The 25,194-nt window shown below is 38.6% G+C and overlaps 1 protein-coding gene across 3 annotated transcripts in view; it reads left to right on the top strand.

Moving 5' to 3' along the window:
- The window catches only part of ABCC4 (ATP binding cassette subfamily C member 4), a 239,495-nt gene that overhangs the window by 110,834 nt on the left and 103,467 nt on the right, over nucleotides 1–25,194 (top strand). For all 3 annotated transcript variants that reach the window (XR_008994591.1, XM_036893689.2, XM_057494606.1), the window contains exons 16-19: nucleotides 42–182; nucleotides 563–600; nucleotides 993–1,087; nucleotides 3,070–3,216. Coding sequence is in view for 2 of the 3 variants with exons in the window: in XM_036893689.2 (XP_036749584.2) it covers nucleotides 42–182; nucleotides 563–600; nucleotides 993–1,087; nucleotides 3,070–3,216 (421 nt within the window). In the remaining variant the exon portion in view is untranslated. The remainder of the gene's footprint in view (nucleotides 1–41; nucleotides 183–562; nucleotides 601–992; nucleotides 1,088–3,069; nucleotides 3,217–25,194) is intronic.

The following is a 25,194-nucleotide window of genomic DNA, read 5'->3' as shown; positions in this document are numbered from 1 at the left end:
ATTACTTAAAATTTGTCTCATTGCCTCTTTTTCCTTCCCAGACTGAGAATATGCAGGTTACAGTACCAGAGGAGAGCCGTTCTGAAGGAGAAGTAGGTCTTAGAGTCTACAAGAATTACTTCATAGCCGGTACTTCCTGGTTTATCATCATTTTCCTCATTCTACTAAACATTGCAGCTCAGGTAAATAAGGACATTTATTTTGTGCCCTCAGCTTGATATTTACAGTCCCATTTATACCGTGTTTGTTTCTACAGTTATTACTGTTGGATTAGCATTCAAATGTGCTGTCTGTGGGGAACAAAATAAGTAATGTTCTCTGATGTTGTGTATACATGACAAAGAGTTTCTAGAAAAATAAAAAGGATGTCTTTTAAAGATTTTAAAATGTAATATGCACTTACCTGACCAGTTACCTGGGATGTGGGGCTTGGCACAGACCTGAGCTGAAGGACCATCTCCATTTTCTGGAGGCTTTTGATTGCCTGCTCCTAGTGAGTAGGAGCTCCGAGTTGGTAAGGAATGTTGGAGTTTGATTTGTTTTGTTTGTTTCCCTGTTCTAGGTTGCCTATGTTCTTCAGGACTGGTGGCTTTCATACTGGTGAGTTATTTCTGGTCTGAGGCGAAGTGCTATGAAATCACTGTGAAGCCTCCCTTTTCCACGTAGTCGGGGGGAGAGCTGGGGTTTGTTCAGCTTCCTCTTCTAATCCTCACCGAGTTTATTTCCTTGGAGAAAAATTCAAGTTCCTGCTGGTGGAGTGGGACCCTCCCATGGTCTCTACCCATGTCTGATCCTCAGCAGTGTCTTCACAGTTTTGAGAACTGAAAGTCGTGATTCAAAGGGAATTTTTATAAGGTGGATGTACATAGGACCCTGTGAACTGGGAATCGTTTTCCAGCATAAAACATGTCTCCAAATCGAGACTAATCTTTTTTTTTGTGTGTATTTATCTACATTCCATTAAGCTTAATGTTTTTCCCCTCTTCCATAAGGGCAAATGAACAAAGTAAGCTGGATATCACTCTAAGTGGTGAAGGAAATGAAACTGAGAAGCTCGACCTTCACTGGTACCTAGGAATTTATTCAGGTAAAGTTTAATCATTTGGTGTATTATACACGAGTCTGAGGTGCTTACAATGAGCCTGTGTGAGTAACTAGGGCTGAAGTAATTCAGTAATGTCTTAACAGATTAAGAGTCTGAGTCACATTTACTCTGAATTAATTAGAATAATTATTTGTAAAATCTACCAGAAGAAAGAGGTTGAATGAAGACTCTTAATTTGCTCTGTACTGGATTTTGGAAGTTAAACCAGGATTGAGCATTCAGAAAGTCAGCCACTGGAAATATGTGGCTATTGTCTATTCTAATAGGTTGCTTTAGCTAAATCTTATATTATTATATGGATGGGCAAGGGGATTAGAAATGGATCCCCACCCTGTAGTTTGGATTGTTCCAATTCTGCCTGAATAAACCCTGGCTTTTATTGAACTTGGATGAAATCCTCTGGTAGCAAGGCCCTCCAAATAAAAGCATTATTCCCTCACAGGTATGCAAAGTCCCCTTTACCACACTGCTCACCTCTTGGGCTTCACTAATTACTTAAGAGAGAAGCTGAGCAGGGAAAAATCCAGTGTCTGGGAATTAGGATTCCTTCTCTCTCTCACCTTGAGATCACAATGTTATCGCTTCCCCAACTGTGTGATTAATTTAACATTTGGCTAGCCAGTCTAATATTAACCCAGCTTAATAAACTCTGTTTTCACAAGAGTGCTTTGAAAATATGTAGCATTCCATACTTTTTAAAGGAAATCCTCATCTAAAATTTTAAAGATTCCCACAGGGAACACTCATACAGGCTTTCTGCAAAGATAGAGTGAATTATCTTTGTAAAAAGCTACTCACTGAAATTTGGTATTTATTTTGTTGATCACTTGCTAAGAAATCCAAATCTATTAGCTCTTTACTTTCCAAATTGGACTATGCAAGGTCTAAAGGAAGAAGGAAAAGATTCTGTTATACATCATGCAGAATGGTGGGCTAAGGAAAAGGCCTGTTGATGGAATTTAGGAATTTGAGCAGCTTTTGGAGTTTAAGTAACAGTGATGTCTCATCTGAAGGGGAATAAAAGTATGGGATCGAATATTTATTACAGCAGTTATCCCCAGTCTATTTAACACTGTGAGTTAAAGAGATGTTAGGAAAGCTATTTTAATTTTTACATGCATAGGGGGTGTTCATTTATGTCATTAATAAAACATACAATTTAAATGCTAATGTTTATTTGAAAATGCTTTGTGTTTATACAAAACACTTGGTGAGAGATTGGTTGCTCATTGAGACTTATATCTCTTGGTAAAATATAATTTGTATTTTCTTGCAATTCAATTACTTAAAAGATTTTCTGTTTGTATCTTAATATATGGTATTTTTATATTCTTTAAAGCTACTTTGGGCATTTTCTATAGGGAAATTGTAAATCATTTCTCCTGTTTGCTATTACTTTCCATGCTGGTATCAAAGCATGCCCCAATTTTAGATGTGGGACATGTTGTAAATACTAAGATTTGAAATACGGAGAAGGAAAGAGCAACTACTTTTTATAATTATCTTTCTTTCTTCTGAATTTTTAATAGATCTTGTAATTGAATTAGGGAAGCTTAGAATGAAATTGCAGTTTTACACCTGACTTTTTTTGCATATAGTTTCTATTTAATGAGAGAAAAAAATTATTTTATATTCTTTATAAATGTATCTTGTGTAGGATTCTATAGCATCTTATTACGCTGATGGACAGTGACTGTAATGGGTATGTGGTGGGCACTTGATAATGGGCGGAATCTAGTAACCACAATGTTGCTCATGTAATTGTATATTAATGCTACCAAAATTTTTAAAAAATTAAAAACAAATAAATAAATAAATCTTGTGAATGCATTGCACCCTTATAGAATCCAGATGCTTTATGGAATAAAATACGTAATAACTTTATGAATTGCCTGACTTGCTTTAACATCATCAAAGAAAAGGCAGGAACCCTGTGCTCTCTGAGTGATGTTTCTGTATTTCAGGTTTGACTGTAGCTACCATCCTTTTTGGCATAGCAAGATCTCTGTTGGTATTCTACGTCCTTGTTAATTCTTCACAAGCTTTGCACAACAAAATGTTTGAGTCCGTTTTGAAAGCTCCAGTATTGTTCTTTGATAGAAACCCAGTAGGTAAGTGAGACACCAGATTTCTCGGCAAATTTGTCTTGTTAATGCATTTAGTGTCTGATTACATTTCTGTATTTGATAATGGAGGAGATGCTTGGAAGAAAATCACTGTGCATGTTGATTCATTTTCTACAAAAGCTTCACTGATACCTTTCTCCTACCAGAGAAAATCTGAATACTGGGGGCAAACAAGCTTTTGTTCCAATTTATGTGTGTGTGGAAAAATAAATGAGTGTTCACTTTGCAGAATGATTTAGGAATCCATTTGTTGGATGGCATGGGAAACACACTACATTCGATGCGAACATATTTACATGTTGTTGACTAGTTGCTAAAACATCGGCTGTGTTCCGTATCGTTAAGCTAGGCCATCTTTGAGGAAGGGCCTCTTTCAAGGAATCTCTCTGCATAGGGCAGGCTGTATTTTTCTTTCTTTCATTGCCCATCCCTCTGGGACCTCACAGCTCTTGCGTGTGCCCTGATTATGAGGTTTACTTAAAGTGGTAATGAAAAATTAATTGGGGAACTGTCAGCATCTTCTTCAATAAAAGATATTAGCCGTATAGTTTTAAAATGGACTTTTGGTTATATCTTAGACGCCTTGGGGAGTGCTGTGCCGGCTCTTCAGCAGTAAGGTTCTCAGTAGCAGGCAGCAGTTACCTGGAGGTTTGCACGGTTGCTGCCTCCGCCCTGAGGCCTTTGACCTGTTTTGCTGCTGATGGTGGCCTCCTGACCTGGGTTCCTGTGAAGAATTGGTTCATGTACATACATCCCAGTCTGTTCAGCTGCTTAGACTTGTGGGAAGGCTCTGGGTGGCTTTGCTTCTGCAGGTGATAACTGACAGAACCTGTGAAGGCAGGATGCTGGGCTGGAGGGGTCACAAGAGTAACCTCGGCCTGACGGCCAACGAGCCATGTGACCAGGGCCAAAGGGCATAGATGCTTCTGGGCAGGCAGATGCTAAAGCAGGATGCTGCTGTGGTTAGAAGTATGGACTTTGGAGCCAGTTGGTTGGGTCCAGTCCCAGTGCTAGTTACAAAGAGTAATGGCTGGTTATAGTTATATTAACATGTCAGTGCTAGTTACTTAATTTCTCTCTGCCTTGGTTTTCTTATCTGTAAAATGGGGGTGCTAGTCACACACATATTATCAAGAAACTGTTGGAATTAAGCAGGTTAATACATTCGCAGTGCTCAGCACACAGTCAGGCTTTAATGAGTCATAGTGGTGGCGTGGCATCCATTTCCTTGCCTGTGAAATGGAAGTGACAACCGCTCCCCTTCCTGTCTGGCAAGACTGTCCTGCTCATTAAGTGAACCTCTTCAGGGAAGTATCCTGTATAGATTTAGTCAACAATGTTGTTTGGTCCAGGTACCGTGTGAACACGGGAATGGTAGATTGCAGATGCCTGCAGGAATCTGCCGTCTCGTGAAAGTCCGAAGGTGACTGGGGGACTTGTGTGCTCCTGTGGCCAGAAGGTCGCTCCACTTCCCAAGTTAATTTGAAAACTATAGTCAGTGAGATTGGGAGCATTAAGTGGGACTGAATTTCCTTTATCACAGCTTCTGAATACTCGTGACCACAGTTAACCGGGCTCTTCATGTTCAAGACCTGTAGGCTTCTCCACACACTGATTTATATATTATTCAAGGATTTGGGACCAAGTCTAGACCTTCAAGGTTGCTAGTCTTAGCACAGCGTACTACCCTTTACCGTGCCTCCCCTGCCTCTATTAGCAGGATTTTATTCTTCCAAGAAAATAGAAGCCCAAGTAAGTCCTCCAAAGATAGCCCTTGTTTGCCCAAAATATTTAGGGACCATGATGTATTTACTCTTTTAGTGATAGACTAAATTATTTTCTTAATTAAGAAAATTTAGGTGGTAGATTTTAAATGTCCATTGGATAAAATGTTTGTACTTTTTATACTGAGAAGAACAAGCCAAAGCTAGGAACTGTACCTCAATGGTTGTATGGACTCTAATGGTTATATATGTATTAAAAAAAAATCCCCCTAGAGAGGCAATATGCTTGATTTTTAAGTTCTGGTAAATATCTACATTAAGTGTGTACAGAGCATCATGTCGTGCTCCCCGAGTCATAGAGTATGTCCGCTGAGCAGGGCGGAGAGATCAGGGATCCTCTCTTTCTTATTCTCCATGCTTTGCCATGCAAAGTGCACCCCTAAGGGAGTCCCAGGGTCAGTAAGTTCTCTGTGAGCTCAGGATCCTGACAGGCTCCCAGATTTTGGAAAACGTAGGGACCAGGAAGGACTTCTGCATGTAGTTTTCAGCAGGCTAGACTTGGGATGGCGTCCGGCACAGGAACTCCAGGCAGAGACCCCCTGGATCTGCCGGGCTCGGATTTGCAGACGTCTTGTCAGTTCCCTTCCAGGGAACATCATCCTTCCTGTTTGTGCCTGAATATCTTAGTGACCCTGATCTGGAGCATAGAAATGTCTTTGATGTTCCTTGCCGGGTGCTCTCCCCACAGTTGTGCTCTCTCTCCCTCCTCATGCTTCCTCCCATGTCTTCACATTTGTTACTCACTGGGAGGACCTTCGCATGTATGCAGAGAACCAGGCCTGCACAGAAGGGCTCTGAAATGCTGGCTGCCCCACTGAAGTCCCAGGTCACTTACTGGCAGTTAGGAGGGGCAGGTAAACCTGGGAACTGCATTTTTTTTTTCTCAGTAGCGAGGTCTCTCTGCAGTTGAACCATTCAGGAGAGCTGATTTTTAAGAAGGTTCCATCTCTCCACACTGAATGACCAAGTTACTCTCCATGTTGAACCCATGTATGTTTGCATGAAGTTGACTTAGGTAATTTATATAATATGATATCTTATTGCCTCCTGATTTTTTTATAACCTGATCAATCTTAAAAACTTTCTGGGTAAAAATTTGAGTCAACTTGCGTGTGTCCTTAGAATCACAAAAGCTAGTTTTCTTGTCTTTTTACCTTCTTTCCTCTCCGCCGTCTCAATTTTGCACCCTTCACTCCTCAGTGCATTTTGGTAATGGTACCGTGTGTGTCTGTTAATGAGCTGCACATCTCCAGCTGCCTGGCATTTCCTACGCCTTTCGATCGCCCCTTGAATCGAAAGCGCCTTTGCAGACCTGGCCTGTGCAGTTCACAGCATCCGCCGCCTCCTAGTCAGCATGTCTCCTCTCGTCGTCATCCCGTTTTCAGTTCTATCAGATCTTGACACACAGGTATCCCAAATCCCAGGTCAACAGTGAGTCGTTCAGAAGTCAAGAGATTATTTCTTTTTTCAGTGTAAATCATGTTTTCCTTGCCTGGGCAGAAGTCATTTTAGTTTTTACATCTGGCACAAGAGGGCAGCATGATCTACATTATTACACGGATATACCATAAGGGCACCTTATTGCGAAACCTGGTCATTTTTATTTTAAAGCTTTCTTGCAAATTTCATTTTTTTATATCTTGATTCTTTGTGTTTTGTAGTACTGATACAGAATTTTAAAAGTGTCATAGTGTATTATGTTTGAAACACTAAATTCTTTATTAAAGAATTACAGTATATTCTGTATATCTACCATTTCACACAATGTTATTTGGATTTCTTAACTGACACCTTCTCTCCTAGTAACTAGAATAGCAGCCGCTGACATTTTGACTATATATTTTAATTCCTAAAGGGTAGAATATGGTCACTTGCATCACCTGAGTCAGACATGCAGTTAGGGAGAAATATAACCAGTTTCTTCAGTTTTCTTCCTCACCATTAGAGTCAGCAGAGATGTTTTATTCTTATCCAGTCTCTAGAATTCTACCCTTTGTTTCTGAGACAAGATGAGTGGATAGTCATTTTATTTTTTTCATGCCTACTTATGCTCACATAACATCTGGCTGAGAGCATTGACTATGACAGGTTCCAGATAAATATTTATTTACTTTCAGTTTGTTAATTTTGGTGTCAGTAGATGTGTTTGTTCATTCTCTCAGGGAAATGCAAAGTTGAGTGGGTTGTGGCCAGTATGTTCATTTTACATGACTGAGTTTTCTGCACTGGGTGTGTGTGTGTGTGTGTGTGTGTGTGTGTTCACTTATTTATGCATCCAGGTTAAAAATTATACAAATTTATATCATTTTTTTCTTTATAGATAAAGTCAAATTAAGGCTAACGCACTATAAAAAGAGAAAAAGAAACGTACCAACTTCCTCTTTTGTCATTCTTACTCTTGTGGTGGGTGGCATCTGTGCTCACGGAGGATATAAAACAGGAATGGTAGCACGAGAGTTAAGACAACACAGTCTTGTATCTTCCCTAGCCGAAAATCTAGAATTGCTCTAAGGATTAAGATTTCTAATTTCAGTGGGAAATGAGACTGTAGATGATATCACAAATCTAAAAATATCCTGAATTAGGACGTACATCGTGTTGGAGTTGAGGGTTGCGAGGAGGAGGGTGGTAGAGCTTGGAACTCCTGTTGTTTCCTGAGCCTAAGAAGGTGCCCTTAGTATCCTGTCCCAGTCCCTGAATAAATGCCTCATGGAGAAAGGAAAAGCGAACTGAAAGCAACATGGTGTTTTTTAGACTATCAGGAAAACTGTCTTGCTGTACTATTTATAAAATCAGTTGTCAGATTACCACTGCCTTGTTAGAAAAGAGTCATCACTGGAGAAGAAAGATAATTGTGAGGCTACCGATGTATTTATTCAGGTCAAATGACCCCTGGAGTTAGTGGTAAATGCATATTTTTAACAAGTATAATATTTCAACCCTGTCAAAATTACCTTGACGATAATAGGCCTGTTAAATTATAGCTCTATAAGTTAGGAGGTAAGATGGCTCTGCTTAGCACACATTAATCTATGCCTGTTCACACAAGTGATTCTGCTGAGCAGGTAGCATGTTAGAACAAGAAATACTGGTCTTCAAACCTCTGATTTATGGTAGGTGTTGTTTTGACACGGCATCATTCAGACGATTTACAAGGTATGGCTTCGTGTTAAAATATTTCACCAGTGTCATCATTCGTCACTGACATAAATATTCAGTAGTGATGCTGGAAAATTGGTAATATGCCTATTCACGCCAAATCTCTGGCTATGTTTCCTTTCATGTGAGATCTGTCATGGATATGGTTAAAAGAAACTATGATTTTTTTTCTTCCTTGAGAGGAGATGAACTGTAAGAAATTGAGAATAGGACTAACAGCTATCCTGACAGCTCTCATGTTCTCATCTTGCCCAGATTGCTTTTAATTTTGGCTTAAGTTCTCCAGGCTTTTATCTCTCTTTCCTTTCCTTGCTTGGTGCATATTGTGAGGAACATATTTTTATGTACATTAGTGAAGGAGGCTTTTTGGTTTCCAAGGAAGAAGTTAGTCATCGTCAGAAAAGCTTTATTGCAAAACAAAAACACACATTTCCCCTTTCATTTTTCCTTGTTAATAATAACGAATGCAAGTGACTACAAAAGGAACAACACAAAAGATTGCATCAATCATAATGCTTCTCAATAGCCACATAAATATCGCTTTTTCAGGTTTGCATGAAACAGCTAACAGTTTGAAGTAGGTGTGGTAATTAAATCCTGTCAGCTTGTCACATATTAAAAATAATGTTTTTTCACATAACAATGGTTATGTGTACTTAAACTCTTATCAGGGTGATATTAAGACATATTTTATGGGAGTTGCTCCTTTAGTGCTAATAATATCATAAAAGCCTTTGTTAGGAGTTTAAATAGATACATAGTTACATCTGTTTGATTACTATTGTTATTTTGTCAGTAATCTCTATAAAGGTGATTATCATAGCCCTTGTCTACAGCTGGTAAATATTGCACCATTTTGGCATACATTTTTAAATCTGTTAGAATGTCCTGATTACTCTTTATTTGTATTTTTTCTCTGTGATAGTCATATCTGGAAATACAACTTAGAACAGAGAAAACACTGTGTGTCTGACTGTCCAATAAAGTATTAAAAGGATGATTTGGGAAGTTTGTGTCTTGTTCAAAGGTATAATCATGTAATATCTCAAGAAATTGGAAGGCTGACATTTTACTTTAATTTTTTAAAAATTTCCTAATAGTGTATATATTTAAGTGATATATATATATAAGGTCTGCACTTCTGGGTAATATTTGTGACTATGATGTTAATGTCCCCAAGCTCTTAGGTATTTATTAGCCAGAGGCTGAGACAGCACAAATGTCAAAGTAGTGTGGAACTAGGCAGTCTTTGGTACTCAGGACTTCTTTGGTGTATCCTAGTTGCTGTTGTTAGTGTATTAGTAATTTGACATTACCTTATGGGACGTGTGATTTATAATATTCAAATATTGTCATTTAAAAGTCCCTCCTTCACATGCTATTCAACTTTGTAGCTCTTTGTGACCGCTGGAAAATGCACCAAAGTATCTTTATTGATACAATTCATTGTTTTTGTGCAAGCACATCTTGAGAGAGACTAGAGTAATATTTTTGGGCCAGTTTCAACATGAACAGATCTTGATGAGTATGTTACCAAGAGCCTAATATGTATAAACCAGAGTCTGACACGAAGTGGGGTTGATGGGAATTTGTTGGCTCGAAATTCCACATTGTTTTGCTGTGCGGCCAAGTACTTCCCCTCCTTTGATTTTCATCTTATAACTGGAGGCTTCATCTTCTGTTATCATTTCTTCTCTACCCCTTTATTTTAGTAAAATATTAATTTAATAAAAAAATATTATTTTGCCACGAATAAAATGGAAAAAATCTGGATATTTACAGTATTGAACCTGTGACATTTTATTTCAAATAAAGTTTAAAATCTGGTTGTGTTTTAAATCACCTTTATAGTACTTGTTACAATTAACAGTTAAATTATAATTTAGGTAATTATGTGTTGACTACCTGTCTCTTCTCTTAGCCTTAGACTCTGTACTCATAGAGTATATTAATTGTTACTGTGACAGCCCCTGGTCCCAGGCTTGTACACACTGTAATTGATGAGTACTTGTTGGCTGGATAGAAGAAGGGATGGTTTCCAGAGTGTATTTGCATCTCTCCATGCCCCACCCATAGAGGACAGTGAGACTTTAAGAGTGTCAAAATAGAATTAGAGCCTTTTGTCTTACACTTGGCATTTATATAAGTTGAATTCTTACCTATAGTATATTCTCAAAAGTAGAATTTAAGATAGATTATTTAAGGTAGACTTTGTTTCTGGTATGTGATGGTATGAAGAGGCCTTTTGGAAGCTGTGGTTCATGGAACTGAAATATACAAGGTTCCAGTTGTCTTGCTATCAAGGGAACAAACGTGCCAAACAACTAATACATTTCCTTGGGGATTAGTTGTCCAGTGAACACAAATGTTGGCACTTACATGAGTTAAGTATTTGGTACCATATAGTTTTACCTTATAAACTATCTGCCCTTAAGAAGTAGAAAGGAGGAATTCATCCATTTTAAAACATTAGGAGACATTGAAAAACTGTTACTAGTTAGGACCTGAGACAGAGGTCGCCCCAGTTCTACCAGGAACATAACTTTGTAAGAGGTGTGCCAACAATCACTTCACCTCTCATGGCCTCAGGTTTCTGACAGGTAAAAAGAGGGGGCTCTTTCACTCATGAAGCATTTATTCGTCATCTACTAGTTGTCAGTTGTGGTCTCAAGCTGTGTGTCTTCAAGGTGTTTGAAAACATAAATAATTGCAGCCAATGGACCGTTTCTGAAGAAACCATCTCATGTCAGCATCCTGTGATTCCACACAGAAAAGATACAGACTCAGAATTTAAGACAGCTGTGGAATGGAGCTCTGGATTCATGTATACACACAACACATACACTTAGCAAACATAGCCCTATATTGTATTTCTTTTTCATAATCAATTACGTAAGTGGTTGGCCTTGATTTCAGAAATTTCGCAAAAACTTTTCCTGGAACCTGAGGATGAATTGTTTTCAACATGGAATCACACCAGTTGGAGTGTGAGAAGAATTTAGGAAAGAAAAGTTAAGTGGTTATTGAAGATCATAATCTTTAAGCTTACAGCAAATTCAACCCAGGTCCTAACCAGAGCCTTGACGATACTCAGATGTTCTCCTGACGTATCAGGGACTGGCTGGGTGTTGGAGCTCATTTCTGGAGTATGTTAGGGGAAGAGAGGGAAGCCAGCACTTCCAGTGTTGTCCTTTGTTAAGTACCTGCACACACTTCTCTTTGGGCTTTTTACAAATGCGTTACCAATGCTTTGCCTCTCAGGACAACATAAATAATGACATTTTCTCTATAAGTAGTGTTACCATGGATTCAACTGTGATCTGTTCAGTGTTCCTCTCATTCTCAGTAACCAGGATTAATCTCTCAGAAATTCCCTCCTCATATAAAGTAGAAACTCTTTATTTAGTACCAACAAAAATGATGACAAGCTTCAAAGTATACTTTGAGTGGAAGTTTATTGCAATAATGTGGTTAAGTGGAAAGCTGTCATAAAATCAGGTTCTCTGTTCTGGAAATATTTTCATTTCTTTTTTGCATTTGCATTTTAATAGATTGTATCAAATGGGGAAAATGTTTTAATCTCTTGAACACCTGGAAAGTCACATTAGACCTCATGTGTTTAAGAATCGTTATCCAGATATTATTCGCAATACAGTCATGCTCCTCATGATAGGAAAATCCTGCCTCCAAGTCTGCTGTTGTCAGAAAGCAGAAACCAGCGCATCTGCTCTGGTTGATTTTCACCGGAAGTCCCTGATGTGGGGATGGTCAAGTCAGTAATCAAAGAGTTCTCTCTGAACTTCAGGTGGAAGTTTCTAGAAGTGTTCTTTTGATGCTCTCTGGTTGAGTGAAGCATATAATAAAAAACCATAGAGATTTTATGAGTATGGACAAGAAAAAAAGAATGCACCCACTTGTTTTTTTTTTTTCCCATGCAAAGAAATTTGAACAAATGCTGTAGTGGTCGTTACATAATATATTTTCTCATGTATATAATTCTGTATATCTAGATCAGCAGTGGTGCTTTGAAACATAGGCAGAATCGTGGATGAATTTTTTTTTTTAAGATAATTATTTTTTATTGAAGGGTAGTTGATGCACAGTATTACATTACATTAGTTTCAAGTGTACAACACAGTGATAAAACATTTATATACATAATTCTAGGTTCCAGCTATCACCCTACCAAGCTGTTACAATATCTTGACTATATTCCTTATGCTATACCTTATATCCCAGTTACTTATTTATTTTACCATTGGAAGTCTGTCCTTTTTTTTTTTTTTCTTTGTGAGGGCATCTCTCATATTTATTGATCAAATGGTTGTTAACGACAATAAAATTCTGTATAGGGGAGTCAATGCTCAATGCACAATCATTAATCCACCCCAAACCTAATTTTCGTCAGTCTCCAATCTTCTGAGGCATAACAAACAAGTTCTTACATGGAGAACAAATTCTTACATAGTGAGTAAGTTCTTACATGGTGAACAGTACAAGGGCAGTCATCACAGAAACCTTCGGTTTTGCTCATGCATTATGAACTATAAACAGTTCAAATATGAATACTCATTTGGTTTTTATACTTGATTTATATGTGGATACCACATTTCTCTCTTTATTATTATTATTTTTAATAAAATGCTGAAGTGGTAGGTAGATACAAGATAAAGGTAGAAAACATAGTTTAGTGTTGTAAGAGAGCAAATGTAGATGATCAGGTGTGTGCCTGTAGACTATGTGTTAATCCAAGCTAGACAAGGGCAATAAAACATCCACGTATGCAGAAGATTTCTCTCAGAACGGGGGGGTGAGGTTCTAAGCCTCACCTCTGTTGATCCCCAATTTCTCACCTGATGACCCCCCTGCGACTGTGCCTGTCTTAGGTTGTTCCTCCCTTGAGGAATCTTACCCGTCTCTGGCTAACCAGTCATCTTCCAGGGCCATACAGGGAAATGTAAAGTTGGTAAGTGAGAGAGAAGCCTTATTGTTTGAAAAGGTTAGCTTTTTATTTCTTTGCATATTTATGCCCTGTAGCTTCTATGCCCAGCATTTGTCTTGAGGTATCTTTACCACTTAGAAGACTTATGATACTCGGTAAATTTGATATGAGGCACGAATTCTATTTAAGGGTTGTAATTAGGAAGGAAGAAGAAAAGCTATAGAAGTAGCAGGTGGAAGAAAACATGGGAAGATTGATTACTTCTTTGACATATCTTCTTGTAGGGTAACTTCAGCATGGATAGGTTTTAAACTACTAATTAAATTGTGCACACACATTAACATAATAGGAATATAGTTACCTAACCAAAGCATACCTGTAATTACCAGCCATCTCCAGTGAAACCAAGAAAACCAGTTAGGCATTTGTGAAAATTTATCTATGATATGGTGGATATTGTCCAACTGAAGTTGAACAGTCTGAGAGAAATCAGACAAAACAACCCATTCCTGGGGAATGTTCACATCCCTTATGTTCTTTTTTTTTTTTTTTTATTGAAGGGTAGTTGACACAGAGTATTACATTACATTAGTTTCAGGTGTACAACACAGTGATTCAACATTTATATACATGATAATTCTAGGTACCAGCTATCACCATACCAAGTTGTTACAATATTTTGACTATATTCCTTATGCTATACATTACATCCCGGTTACTTATTTATTTTACAATTGGAAGTGTGTTTATATATATATATATATATATTTTTTTTTTTTTGTGAGGGCATCTCTCATATTTATTGATCAAAAAGTTGTTAACAACAATAAATTTCTGTATAGGGGGGTCAATACTCAATGCACAATCATTAATCCACCCCAAGCCTAATTTTCGTCAGTCTCCAATCTTCTGATGCATAACCAACAAGTTCTTACATGGAGTACAAATTCTTACATAGTGAATAAGTTACATGGTGAACAGTGCAAGGGCAGTCATCACAGAAGCTTTCGGTTTTGTTCATGCATTATGAACTATAAACAGTTCAAATATGAATATTCATTTGATTTTTAAACTTGATTTATATGTGGATACCACATTTCTCTATTATTATTATTTTTAATAAAATGCTGAAGTGGTAGGTAGATACGAGATAAAGGTAGAAAACAGAGTTTAGTGTTGTAAGAGAGCAAATGTAGATGATCAGGTGTGTGCCTGTAGACTATGTGTTAATCCGAGCTAGACGAGGGCAATAAACATCCATGTATGCAGAAGATTTCTCTCAGAACATGAGGGGGGAGGTTCTAAGCCTCACCTCTGCTGCTCCCCATTTTCTCACCAGATGGCCCCCTGCGACTGTGCCTGTCTTAGGTTGTTCCTCCCTTGAGGAATCTTACCCATCTCTGGCTAACCAGTCATCTTCCGGGGCCATACAGGGAAATGTTAAGTTGGTAAGTGAGAGAGAAGCCTTATTGTTTGAAAAGGTTAGCTTTTTACTTCTTTGCATATTTATGCCCTGTGGCTTCTATGCCCAGCATTTGTATTGAGGTGTCTTTACCACTTGGAAGAATTATGATACTCGGTAAATTCGACATGTGGCACGAGTTCTATTTAAAGGTTGTGATTAGGTAGGAAGAAGAAAAGGTATAGAAGTAGCAGGCAGAAGAAAACCTGGGAAGATTGATTATTTCTTTGACATATCTTCTTGTAGAGTAACTTCAGCATGGATAGGTTTTAAACTACTAATTAAATTGTGCACACACATTAACATAATAGGAATATAGTTACCTAACCAAAGCATACCTGTAATTACCAGCCATCTCTAGTGAAACCAAGAAAACCAGTTAGGCACCTTAGGCATTTGTGAAAACTTATCTATGATATGGTGGATATTGTCCAACTGAACTTAAACAGTCCGAGAGAATTCAGATAAATTAGAACAACCCATTCCTGGGGACTGTTCATATCCCTTATGTTCTTTTAACAGTAAATAGTCTGTAGTTGTAAGATTTTGAAGCGCTACAATTTGCATTTCTCCTAATTCTTGGTTGAGTTCCAACAGTATAGATCCAGTCAAATTTGTTGTTCTACTGTATGCACAGGCCAGCTTAGATATCTCATTCATTCCCATGGCAAGTCCAGGAGCTGGTGGGATGAGTGCATCTACAGCTGTAGCCGTGTGTGGATCTTTGTTGGGGTTTTTTGATGATCATCTTCTGGCATGAGTCTTCCAGAGAGTGCTGATGTTGGAAGTTCTCTTTCATATCGTATCTTAGTTCATTTTCGGGGTAGCCTAATTAGGCTTTGATCTTCTGTATAAACGCAAACAGACCCTTTGCCTATACTTTTATATGCCCTTTATACCCTTGTGTAGAACTCATTGGATGTTATCACACAGGAACTGCCCTTTTTTTTTTTTTTTTTGTTTTGTTTTTGGTATCACTAATATACATTTACATGACGAATATTATGTTTACTAGGCTCTCCCCTATACCAGGTCTCCCCCATAAACCCCTTTACAGTCACTGTCCATCAGCATAGCAAAATGTTGTAGAATCACTACTTGCCTTCTCTGTGTTGTACAGCCCTCCCTTTTCTCCTACCCCCCCATGCATGTTAATCTTAATACCCCCATACTTCTCCCCCCCCTTATCCCTCCCTACCCACCCATCCTCCCCAGTCCCTTTCCCTTTGGTACCTGTTAGTCCATTCTTGAGTTCTGTGATTCTGCTGCTGTTTTGTTCCTTCAGTTTTTCCTTCGTTCTTATACTCCACAGATAAGTGAAATCATTTGGTATTTCTCTTTCTCCGCTTGGCTTGTTTCACTGAGCATAATACCCTCCAGCTTCATCCATGTTGCTGCAAATGATTGGATTTGCCCTTTTCTTATGGCTGAGTAGTATTCCATTGTGTATATGTACCACATCTTCTTTATCCATTCATCTATCGATGGACATTTAGGTTGCTTCCAGTTCTTGACTATTGTAAATAGTGCTGCGATAAACATAGGGGTGCACTGATCTTTCTCATACTTGATTGCTGCATTCTTAGGGTAAATTCCTAGGAGTGCAATTCCTGGGTCAAATGGTAAGTCTGTTTTGAGCATTTTGATGTACCTCCATACTGCTTTCCACAATGGTTGAACTAACTCACATTCCCACCAGCAGTGTAGGAGGGTTCCCCTTTCTCCACAGCCTCGCCAACATTTGTTGTTGTTTGTCTTTTGGATGGCAGCCATCCTTACTGGTGTGAGGTGATACCTCATTGTAGTTTTAATTTGCATTTCTCTGATAATTAGCGATGTGGAGCATCTTTTCATGTGTCTGTTGGCCATCTGTATTTCTTTTTTGGAGAACTGTCTGTTCAGTTCCTCTGCCCATTTTTTAATTGGGTTATTTGTTTTTTGTTTGTTGAGGCGTGTGAGCTCTTTATATATTCTGGACGTCAAGCCTTTATCGGATGTGTCATTTTCAAATATATTCTCCCATACTGTACGGATCCTTTTTGTTCTATTGATGGTGTCTTTTGCTGTACAGAAGCTTTTCAACTTAATATAGTCTCACTTACTCATTTTTGCTGTTGTTTTCCTTGCCCGGGGAGTTATGTTCAAGAAGAGGTCACTCATGTTTATGTCTAAGAGGTTTTTGCCTATGTTTTCTTCCAAGAGTTTAATGGTTTCATGACTTACATTCAGGTCTTTGATCCATTTGGAGTTTACTTTTGTATATGGGGTTAGACAATGGTCCAGTTTCATTCTCCTACATGTAGCTGTCCAGTTTTGCCAGCACCACCTGTTGAAGAGACTGTCATTTCGCCATTGTATGTCCATGGCTCCTTTATCAAATATTAATTGACCATATATGTCTGGGTTAATGTCTGGATTCTCTAGTCTGTTCCATTGGTCTGTGGCTCTGCTCTTGTGCCAGTACCAAATTGTCTTGATTACTATGGCTTTATAGTAGAGCTTGAAGTTGGGGAGTGAGATGCCCCCTACTTTATTCTTCTTTCTCAGGATTGCTTTGGCTATTCGGGGTCTTTGGTGTTTCCATATGAATTTTTGAATTATTTGTTCCAGTTCATTGAAGAATGTTGCTGGTAGTTTCATAGGGATTGCATCAAATCTGTATATTGCTTTGGGCAGGATGGCCATTTTGACGATATTAATTCTTCCTAGCCACGAGCATGGGATGAGTTTCCATCTGTTAGTGTCCCCTTTAATTTCTCTTAAGAGTGACTTGTAGTTTTCAGACTATAAGTCTTTCACTTCTTTGGTTAGGTTTATTCCTAGGTTTTTTTTTTTTTTTGATGCAATTGTGAATGGAGTTGTTTTCCTGATTTCTCTTTCTGTTGGTTCATTGTTAGTATATAGGAAAGCCACAGATTGCTGTGTGTTGATTTTGTATCCTGCAACTTTGCTGTATTCCGATATCAGTTCTAGTAGTTTTGGGGTGGAGTCTTTAGGGTTTTTTATGTACAGCATCATGTCATCTGCAAATAGTGACAGTTTAACTTCTTCTTTACCAATCTGATTCCTTGTACTTCTTTGTTTTGTCTGATTGCCGTGGCTAGGACCTCAAGTACTATGTTAAATAACAGTGGAGAGAGTGGGCATCCCTGTCTAGTTCCCGATCTCAGAGGAAATGCTTTCAGCTTCTCGCTGTTCAATATAATGTTGACTGTGGGTTTATCATAGATGGCCTTTATTATGTTGAGGTACTTGCCCTCTATTCCCATTTTGCTGAGAGTTTTTATCATGAATGGATGTTGAACTTTGTCAAATGCTTTTTCAGCATCTATGGAGATGATCATGTGGTTTTTGTCTTTCTTTTTGTTGATGTGGTGGATGATGTTGTTGGACTTTCGAATGTTGTACCATCCTTGCATCCCTGGGATGAATCCCACTTGGTCATGGTGTATGATCCTTTTGATGTATTTTTGAATTCGGTTTGCTAATATTTTGTTGAGTATTTTTGCATCTACGTTCATCAGGGATATTGGTCTGTAGTTTTCTTTTTTGGTGGGGTCTTTGCCTGGTTTTGGTATTAGGGTGATGTTAGCTTCATAGAATGAGTTTGGGAGTATCCCCTCCTCCTCTATTTTTTGGAAAACTTTAAGGAGAATGGGTATTATGTCTTCCCTGTATGTCTGATAAAATTCCGAGGTAAATCCATCTGGCCCGGGGGTTTTGTTCTTTGGTAGTTTTTTGATTACCGCTTCAATTTCGTTGCTGGTAATTGGTCTGTTTCTTTCTGGGTCAATCTTGGAAGGTTGTATTTTTCTAGGAAGTTGTCCATTTCTCCTAGGTTTCCCAGCTTGTTAGCATATAGGTTTTCATAGTATTCTCTAATAATTCTTTGTATTTCTGTGGGGTCCGTCGTGATTTTTCCTTTCTCGTTTCTGATACTGTTGATTTGTGTTGATTCTCTTTTCTTATTAATAAGTCTGGCTAGAGGTTTATCTATTTTGTTTATTTTCTCGAAGAACCAGCTCTTGGTTTCATTGATTTTTGCTATTGTTTTATTCTTCTCAATTTTATTTATTTCTTCTCTGATCTTTATTATGTCCCTCCTTCTGCTGACCTTAGGCCTCATCTGTTGTTCTTTTTCCAATTTCGATAATTGTGACATTAGACCATTCTTTTGGGATTGCTCTTCCTTTTTTAAATATGCTTGGATTGCTATATACTTTCCTCTTAAGACTGCTTTTGCTGTGTCCCACAGAAGTTAGGGCTTAGTGTTGTTGTTGTCATTTGTTTCCATATATTGCTGGATCTCCATTTTGATTTGGTCATTGATCCATTGATTATTTAGGAGCGTGTTGTTAAGCCTCCATGTGTTTGTGAGCCTCTTTGCTTTTGCTTTCTTTGTACAGTTTATTTCTAGTTTTATGCCTTTGTGGTCTGAAAAGTTGGTTGGTAGGATTTCAATCTTTTGGAATTTTCTGAGGCTCTTTTTGTGTCCTAGTATGTGGTCTATTCTGGAGAATGTTCCATGTCCACTTGAGAAGAATATATATCCTGTTGCTTTTGGAAGTAGAGTTCTATAGATGTCTATTAGGTCCATCTGCTCTACTGTGTTGTTCAGTGCTTCCGTGTCCTTACTTATTTTCTGCCCAGTGGATCTATCCTTTGGGGTGAGTGGTGTGTTGAAGTCTCCTAGAGTGAATGCATTGCAGTCTATTTCCCCCTTTAGTTCTGTTAGTTTTTGTTTCACATATGCTGGTGCTCCTGTGTTGGGTGCATATATATTTAGAATGGTTATATCCTCTTGTTTGACTGAGCCCTTTATCATTATGTAGTGTCCTTCTTTATCTCTTGTTACTTTCTTTGTTTTGAAGTCTATTTTGTCTGATATTAGTACTGCAACCCCTGCTTTCTTCTCTCTGTTGTTTGCTTGAAATATGTTTTTCCATCCCTTGACTTTTAGTCTGTACATGTCTTTGGGTTTGAGGTGAGTTTCTTGTAAGCAGCATATAGATGGGTCTTGCTTTTTTATCCATTCTGTTACTCTGTGTCTTTTGACTGGTGCCTTCAACTCATTAACATTTAGGGTGACTATTGAAAGATATGTACTTATTGCCATTGCAGGCTTTAAATTCGTGGTTACCAAAGGTTCAAGGTTAGCCTCTTTAGTATCTTACTGCCTAACTTAGCTCGCTTCTTGAGCTGTTATATACACTGTCTGGAGATTCTTTTCTTCTCTCCCTTCTTGTTCCTCCTCCTCGATTCTTCATATGTTGGGTGTTTTGTGCTGTGCTCCTTCTAGGAGTGCTCCCATCTAGAGCAGTCCATGTAAGATGTTCTGTAGAGGTGGTTTGTGGAAAGCAAATTCCCTCAGCTTTTGTTTGTCTGGGAATTGTTTAATCCCACCGTCATATTTGAATGATAGTCGTGCTGGATACAGTATCCTTGGTTCAAGGCCCTTCTGTTTCATTGTATTAAATATATCATGCCATTCTCTTCTGGCCTGTAGGGTTTCTGTTGAGAAATATGATGTTAGCCTGATGGGTTTCCCTTTATAGGTGACCTTTTTCTCTCTAGCTGCCTTTAACACTCTTTCCTTGTCCTTGATCTTTGCCATTTTAATTATTATGTGTCTTGGTGTTGCCCTTCTTGGATCCTTTCTGTTGGGGGTTCTGTGTATTTCCGTGGTCTGTTCGATTACTTCCTCCCCCAGTGTGGGGAAGTTTTCAGCAATTATTTCTTCTAAGATACTTTCCATCTCTTTGCCTCTCTCTTCTTCTTCTGGGACCCCTATAATACGGTTATTGTTCCCTTTAGATTGGTCACACAGTTCTCTTAATATTGTTTCATTCCTGGAGATCCTTTTGTCTCTCTCTATGTCAGCTTCTATGCGTTCCTGTTCTCTGATTTCAATTCCATCAATGGCCTCTTGCATTCTATCCATTCTGCTTATAAACCCTTCCAGAGTTTGTTTCATTTTTGCGATCTCCTTTCTGGCATCTGTGTTCTCCCTCTGGTCTTCATCCCATTTCTCTTGCGTATTTCTCTGCATCTCTGTCAGCATGTTTATGATTCTTATTTTGAATTCTTTGTCAGGAAGACTGGTTAGGTCTGTCTCCTTCTCTGGTGTTGTCTCTGTGATCTTTGTCTGCCTGTAGCTTTGCCTTTTCATGGTGATAGGAATAGTTTGCAGAGCTGGGACTAGTGACAGCTGGAAGAACTTCCCTTCTTGTTGGTTTGTGGCCCTCCTCTCCTGGGAGAACAGCGACCTCTAGTGGCTTGTGCTGGGCAGCTGCGCGCAGACAGGGCTTCTGCTTCCTGCCCGGCTGCTATCGAGTTTATATCCGCTGTTGCTGTGGGCGTGGCCTGGCTCGAGCGGCTACTCCAAAATGGTGGAGTCGCGTTGGAGCAGGAGCGGCTGGGAGGCTATTTATCTCCGTAAGGGGCCTCCCTGCTCCCTGCAGCCCAGGGGTTAGGGTGCCCAGAGGTCCCGGATTCCCTTCCTCTGGATTAAGTGTCCCACCCTGCCCCTTTAAGACTTCCAAAAAGCACCCGCCAAAACAAAACGAGCACCAAAAAAAAAAATAAATAAATAAAAGAAAAGAAAAAAAATTTTAAATTAAAAAAAAAAAAAAAAGGTGGGCGCTCGTTTTTCTTTATTCTAAGGTGCCTGCCTCAGGCCTCTGCTCACCGGTCTAGCTGCCCTGTTTCCCTAGTATTGGGGTCCCTATCCCTTTAAGACTTCCAAAAAGCGCTCGCCAAAACAAAACAGCAAAAAAGCAAAAATAAAAAAAAAATGGTCGCGCGCTTTTCTTATGTCCTCTGGCGCCCAGCCTCCAGTGCCCGCTCACTGTTCTTGCTGCCCTGTTTTCCCAGTATCGAGGGCCCTGCACTCTGGCCCGGATGGCGGGGGCTGGGTGTTCGGCAGTCCTGGGCTCCGTCTCCCTCTCGCTCTGCCTGCTCTTCTCCCGCCGGGAGCTGGGGGGAGGGGCGCTCGGCTCCCGCGGGGCCGGGGCTTGTATCTTACCCCCTTCGCGAGGCGCTGGGTTCTCTCAGGTGCGGATGTGGTCTGGATATTGTCCTGTGTCCTCTGGTCTTTATTCTAGGAAGGGTTGTCTTTGTTATATTTTCATAGATATATGTGGTTTGGGGAGGAGATTTCTGCTGCTCTACTCACGCCGCCATCTTCCGCCCCTCCTCCGTGGATTAATTTTTATCACTACCTTTAAATATTTTAAAACAGATTGAGAAATAAATGGTTGTTTTCTTCTATTTAGCCATTATTTTTGGAAGTTTTTTTTCTTTTTTCTTCTATTGATGTCAGAATGGCATGGGCTCATAAAATTTATCTCCTTTGGGGGAACTATAAATTTATAATTCTTTTGGGAGAATAAAATAGTATTCACATCTTAAAATTATATCTCATGCTAATGTAAATCTTCTCTATAGTCTCCCTTAGCATAAAAATGAAAAGGGAGTCAAATGAGTTCCATCAATAAGCTAGATTTTAGAATTCTTTCTTACTGGTGCCAACTTTTAAGTGTTAGTCTTGAGATAGTCCTATGTATGAAAGGAAAATAAGCATATGTTTTGAGATGATGAGTCATCAGTGTTTCTAGAAAATTGTTCTTTGACTTCAAGATTAAATAAATAGTTGTTGACATAAATAGCCAGAGTAATAAAAGACAGCACCTGTGTAATCCAGACAATCAGTAGTTTATCAGACCATCAGATAAGCTGCGTTTATTAACGAATTGTCAAGTCTTCAGAGCAGGCCAGTAGATCTAACCCATTCATTAGGGAATTTTAGAAATTGAATGAAGAAGCTTTAATTCCCCGTGTTGCCAAATGCTCTGACCCCCTCACATCTCACCTCACCAAGGAGACACTGTAGGAATTTAATGCTTGATTGGCCTGGCCTTCAGGTATGTCTTCTTTTTTTTGGTTCTTATTGTATCAAAAATAGCTAAATTTTCTAGATGAGATTAAGGTTTGAAATTTTAGGTGACAGGATAAGTACCTTAGAAGTTTTAGACAAACTTCGAGTATTTAAAAAATATATATATATATATGCCATCTTCTCTCTCCCCGTATTTCTTATGTGCATTTATTATTTGACGTCAAATGAGAGAGAACTTTGTTATCAGTAGACATTTTAAAACTTTTGCAGGGCAGCGAGTTCGGATGTCAGCAGAGATGTTAAGTCCCAACGCTGCTAGGAACATATTTGGAATTGCTTTGCCGGTCACCATCAAGGTCCTTCTGATTGATCTTGACTGAAGCATAATTATCTTAAACATCACTGATGCAGGGTGGGGTGTGAGTGACAGAGACTTCTTTTTAGTTAGATCGTCCCACCAGAATAAGATTCATATTATTGGATTCTATTGAAAGGGATGTGAAATCTGAAGCTTGGAGATTAACCAGCAAATAAAGTAATAACTTTACCGACACCAAATTAAATGATTTTCCTTTATTTTCCAGTAGTGGTTTTGAACCACTGCGTAATGTGGGATCTGTGGTGCCCTTGACAAAGAGGACCGTCTTGGAATCGGAACCCCTGAGTGTAAATCCCAGCCCTGGCAATGACAGACAGGCCGTTACCCAATTACTTAACTTCTTTCTGCCTCAGTTCTTATCTGTGCAATGGGGATATTGGTATAATAGCAGTCTGAACCTTTTCTATGTGTGTGACATTAAAAGAATTAGTATGTGTAAAGCATTTAAATCAGTGCCTAGCAAGTCGCTGACATTAATTTTTTACTATTCAAGTGAAATGATGAAATTTAGGTTTTTGCTCCCCTCCCCCTTTGGCAAAATCCAAACACATATGCTAATTTTGATAAAATACTGGGGAGTGGGGAAGAGTGTTTTCCCAGATGCAAGGAGAAAATGGATAAATGACCAAGACCAAAAAACCACAAAACAAAGTCAACAGAGTGGTTTTTTTTTTTGTTGTTGTTGTTGGTTTGCTTGTTTTGTTTTTGTTTTTGTTTTCATCAGGGCTTAGCCACATTCCTGGGTTCATTTTAACTTAATTTGTTTTCACACTTGAGAGCTCAGTTTTGCAGATAAGTACCAAACATCTGGTTTACTTTTTGTTTGAAAATGATACCACTGAAGTTTATTACAGAAGTCGACTGTGTAATTAAGGAAGGACAGTTCAAAATTTTATAAAATAGGTCCTGTTTAAAATGGAACATTGGGATTATTCCAGGGAAGGAGATATACTTCTTACAAGTAGCAGGAACTTAATGTTTTTTAAAACGCTGTAACTGGTCGAAATGTAGAACTTCTGTGTATTCACCTTTTTTTTCAAAAACCATGAAAAATGACAAATTTCACAAGTGAAGTTAAAGTTGACCTAAGGCAGTTTTAGATTGTCGGGCCTTCAAATTTTATTCATGGGATGTTTTTAGAGACATTTTGTGGTTCACTCCAGTTAATTCTAGGCAATCCTACTGCATTTCTATCAGATGGACATTCTGATACTTCCAGACTTCCCCTTGTGCAAAATACAGTTAAAGCAGCCTGGGAAGAAAATGAGATTCTTGGTTAGTTCTTATAAATGGTAGACTATATTTTTAAAGCAGTTAAAGGAATAATAAACCCATGGAACAAATATAGCTCTTCTATATATACTGCTCAATTAGCATTAATAAACTATTTAAATGCAATAAATTACTGGCTGGATAAACAGCATTGAGGTATTGAAGAAATAGCATAGTTTTGGGTGGAAAGACCTAAGTGAAGACAGAGCACTTACACTTAACACCTGCCTGCCCGCTGGTTGTCAGTAGTTGGGCAGGGGGCACCTAACTAGTTCTGCATCTTAGTATTCAGTCTCTAAGTAATGTTTGAGGGACCATCTTCACCTCTGAAATTCAACGATTCTATCATCCTTCAGAACTCACTTAGAAACAATTTGGCGAAGAAAACCAAAAATAGATTGTAAAGACTTCAGAGGATTTTTATGATACCAGTTTTCATATGCCTTCTAATGTTTTAGATCTGTTGCGTGATAGAGGTTTCATCTGTTGACAGTTATAATCTAGTTGCCTATCAGAGTGAAGATCAGTCCAAAGTGTGATGAATTTGGAATATTTCCCTATGTCTTGTCATTTCATAGCAACATATTATGAATTTATTTGACAATTTCAGCTTATCAAAACAGTCACGTCCTTTGTCTCATTTCATCTTTGATAGCAACAAAGCAACAAGAAATCTCCAGTCTCTTAGTCTTGTAGAGCTTATTCACAGCCAATCCACACTCTTTGCCTTCTTGCCCAGTTTTCTTGTTATTGTCCCCATTGGTTTTTATGCGGAAACCATGGAGAGATGCCTGTAATTGGAAATTGAAGAAACAGATTGCCACAAATCATTAATCAGCAGCAGATTATAACTCAGCATTTACTAGGCATCTCCATATGCCCAGTGTGCTGGGAATTTTGCATAAAGTAACCAGAAACTGTATTCTGAATTCTCCAGGGGCATTTTCTAAAGAGATGTCACTCATTCCTATGTATTAAAATATTTTGCAGAACAATGGCAGCTTTTCAGGTCAGGGTTAAATTATGTTTAGCACAGTATTTGCTATAATATGAATGTGGACATCACAT

Source organism: Manis pentadactyla, chromosome 17, assembly GCF_030020395.1.
Source record: "Manis pentadactyla isolate mManPen7 chromosome 17, mManPen7.hap1, whole genome shotgun sequence".
NCBI classification, from domain to species: Eukaryota; Metazoa; Chordata; class Mammalia; order Pholidota; family Manidae; genus Manis; species Manis pentadactyla.
Note: the sequence above shows the minus strand (reverse complement) of the source record. Positions and strands in the feature narration are given on the sequence as shown.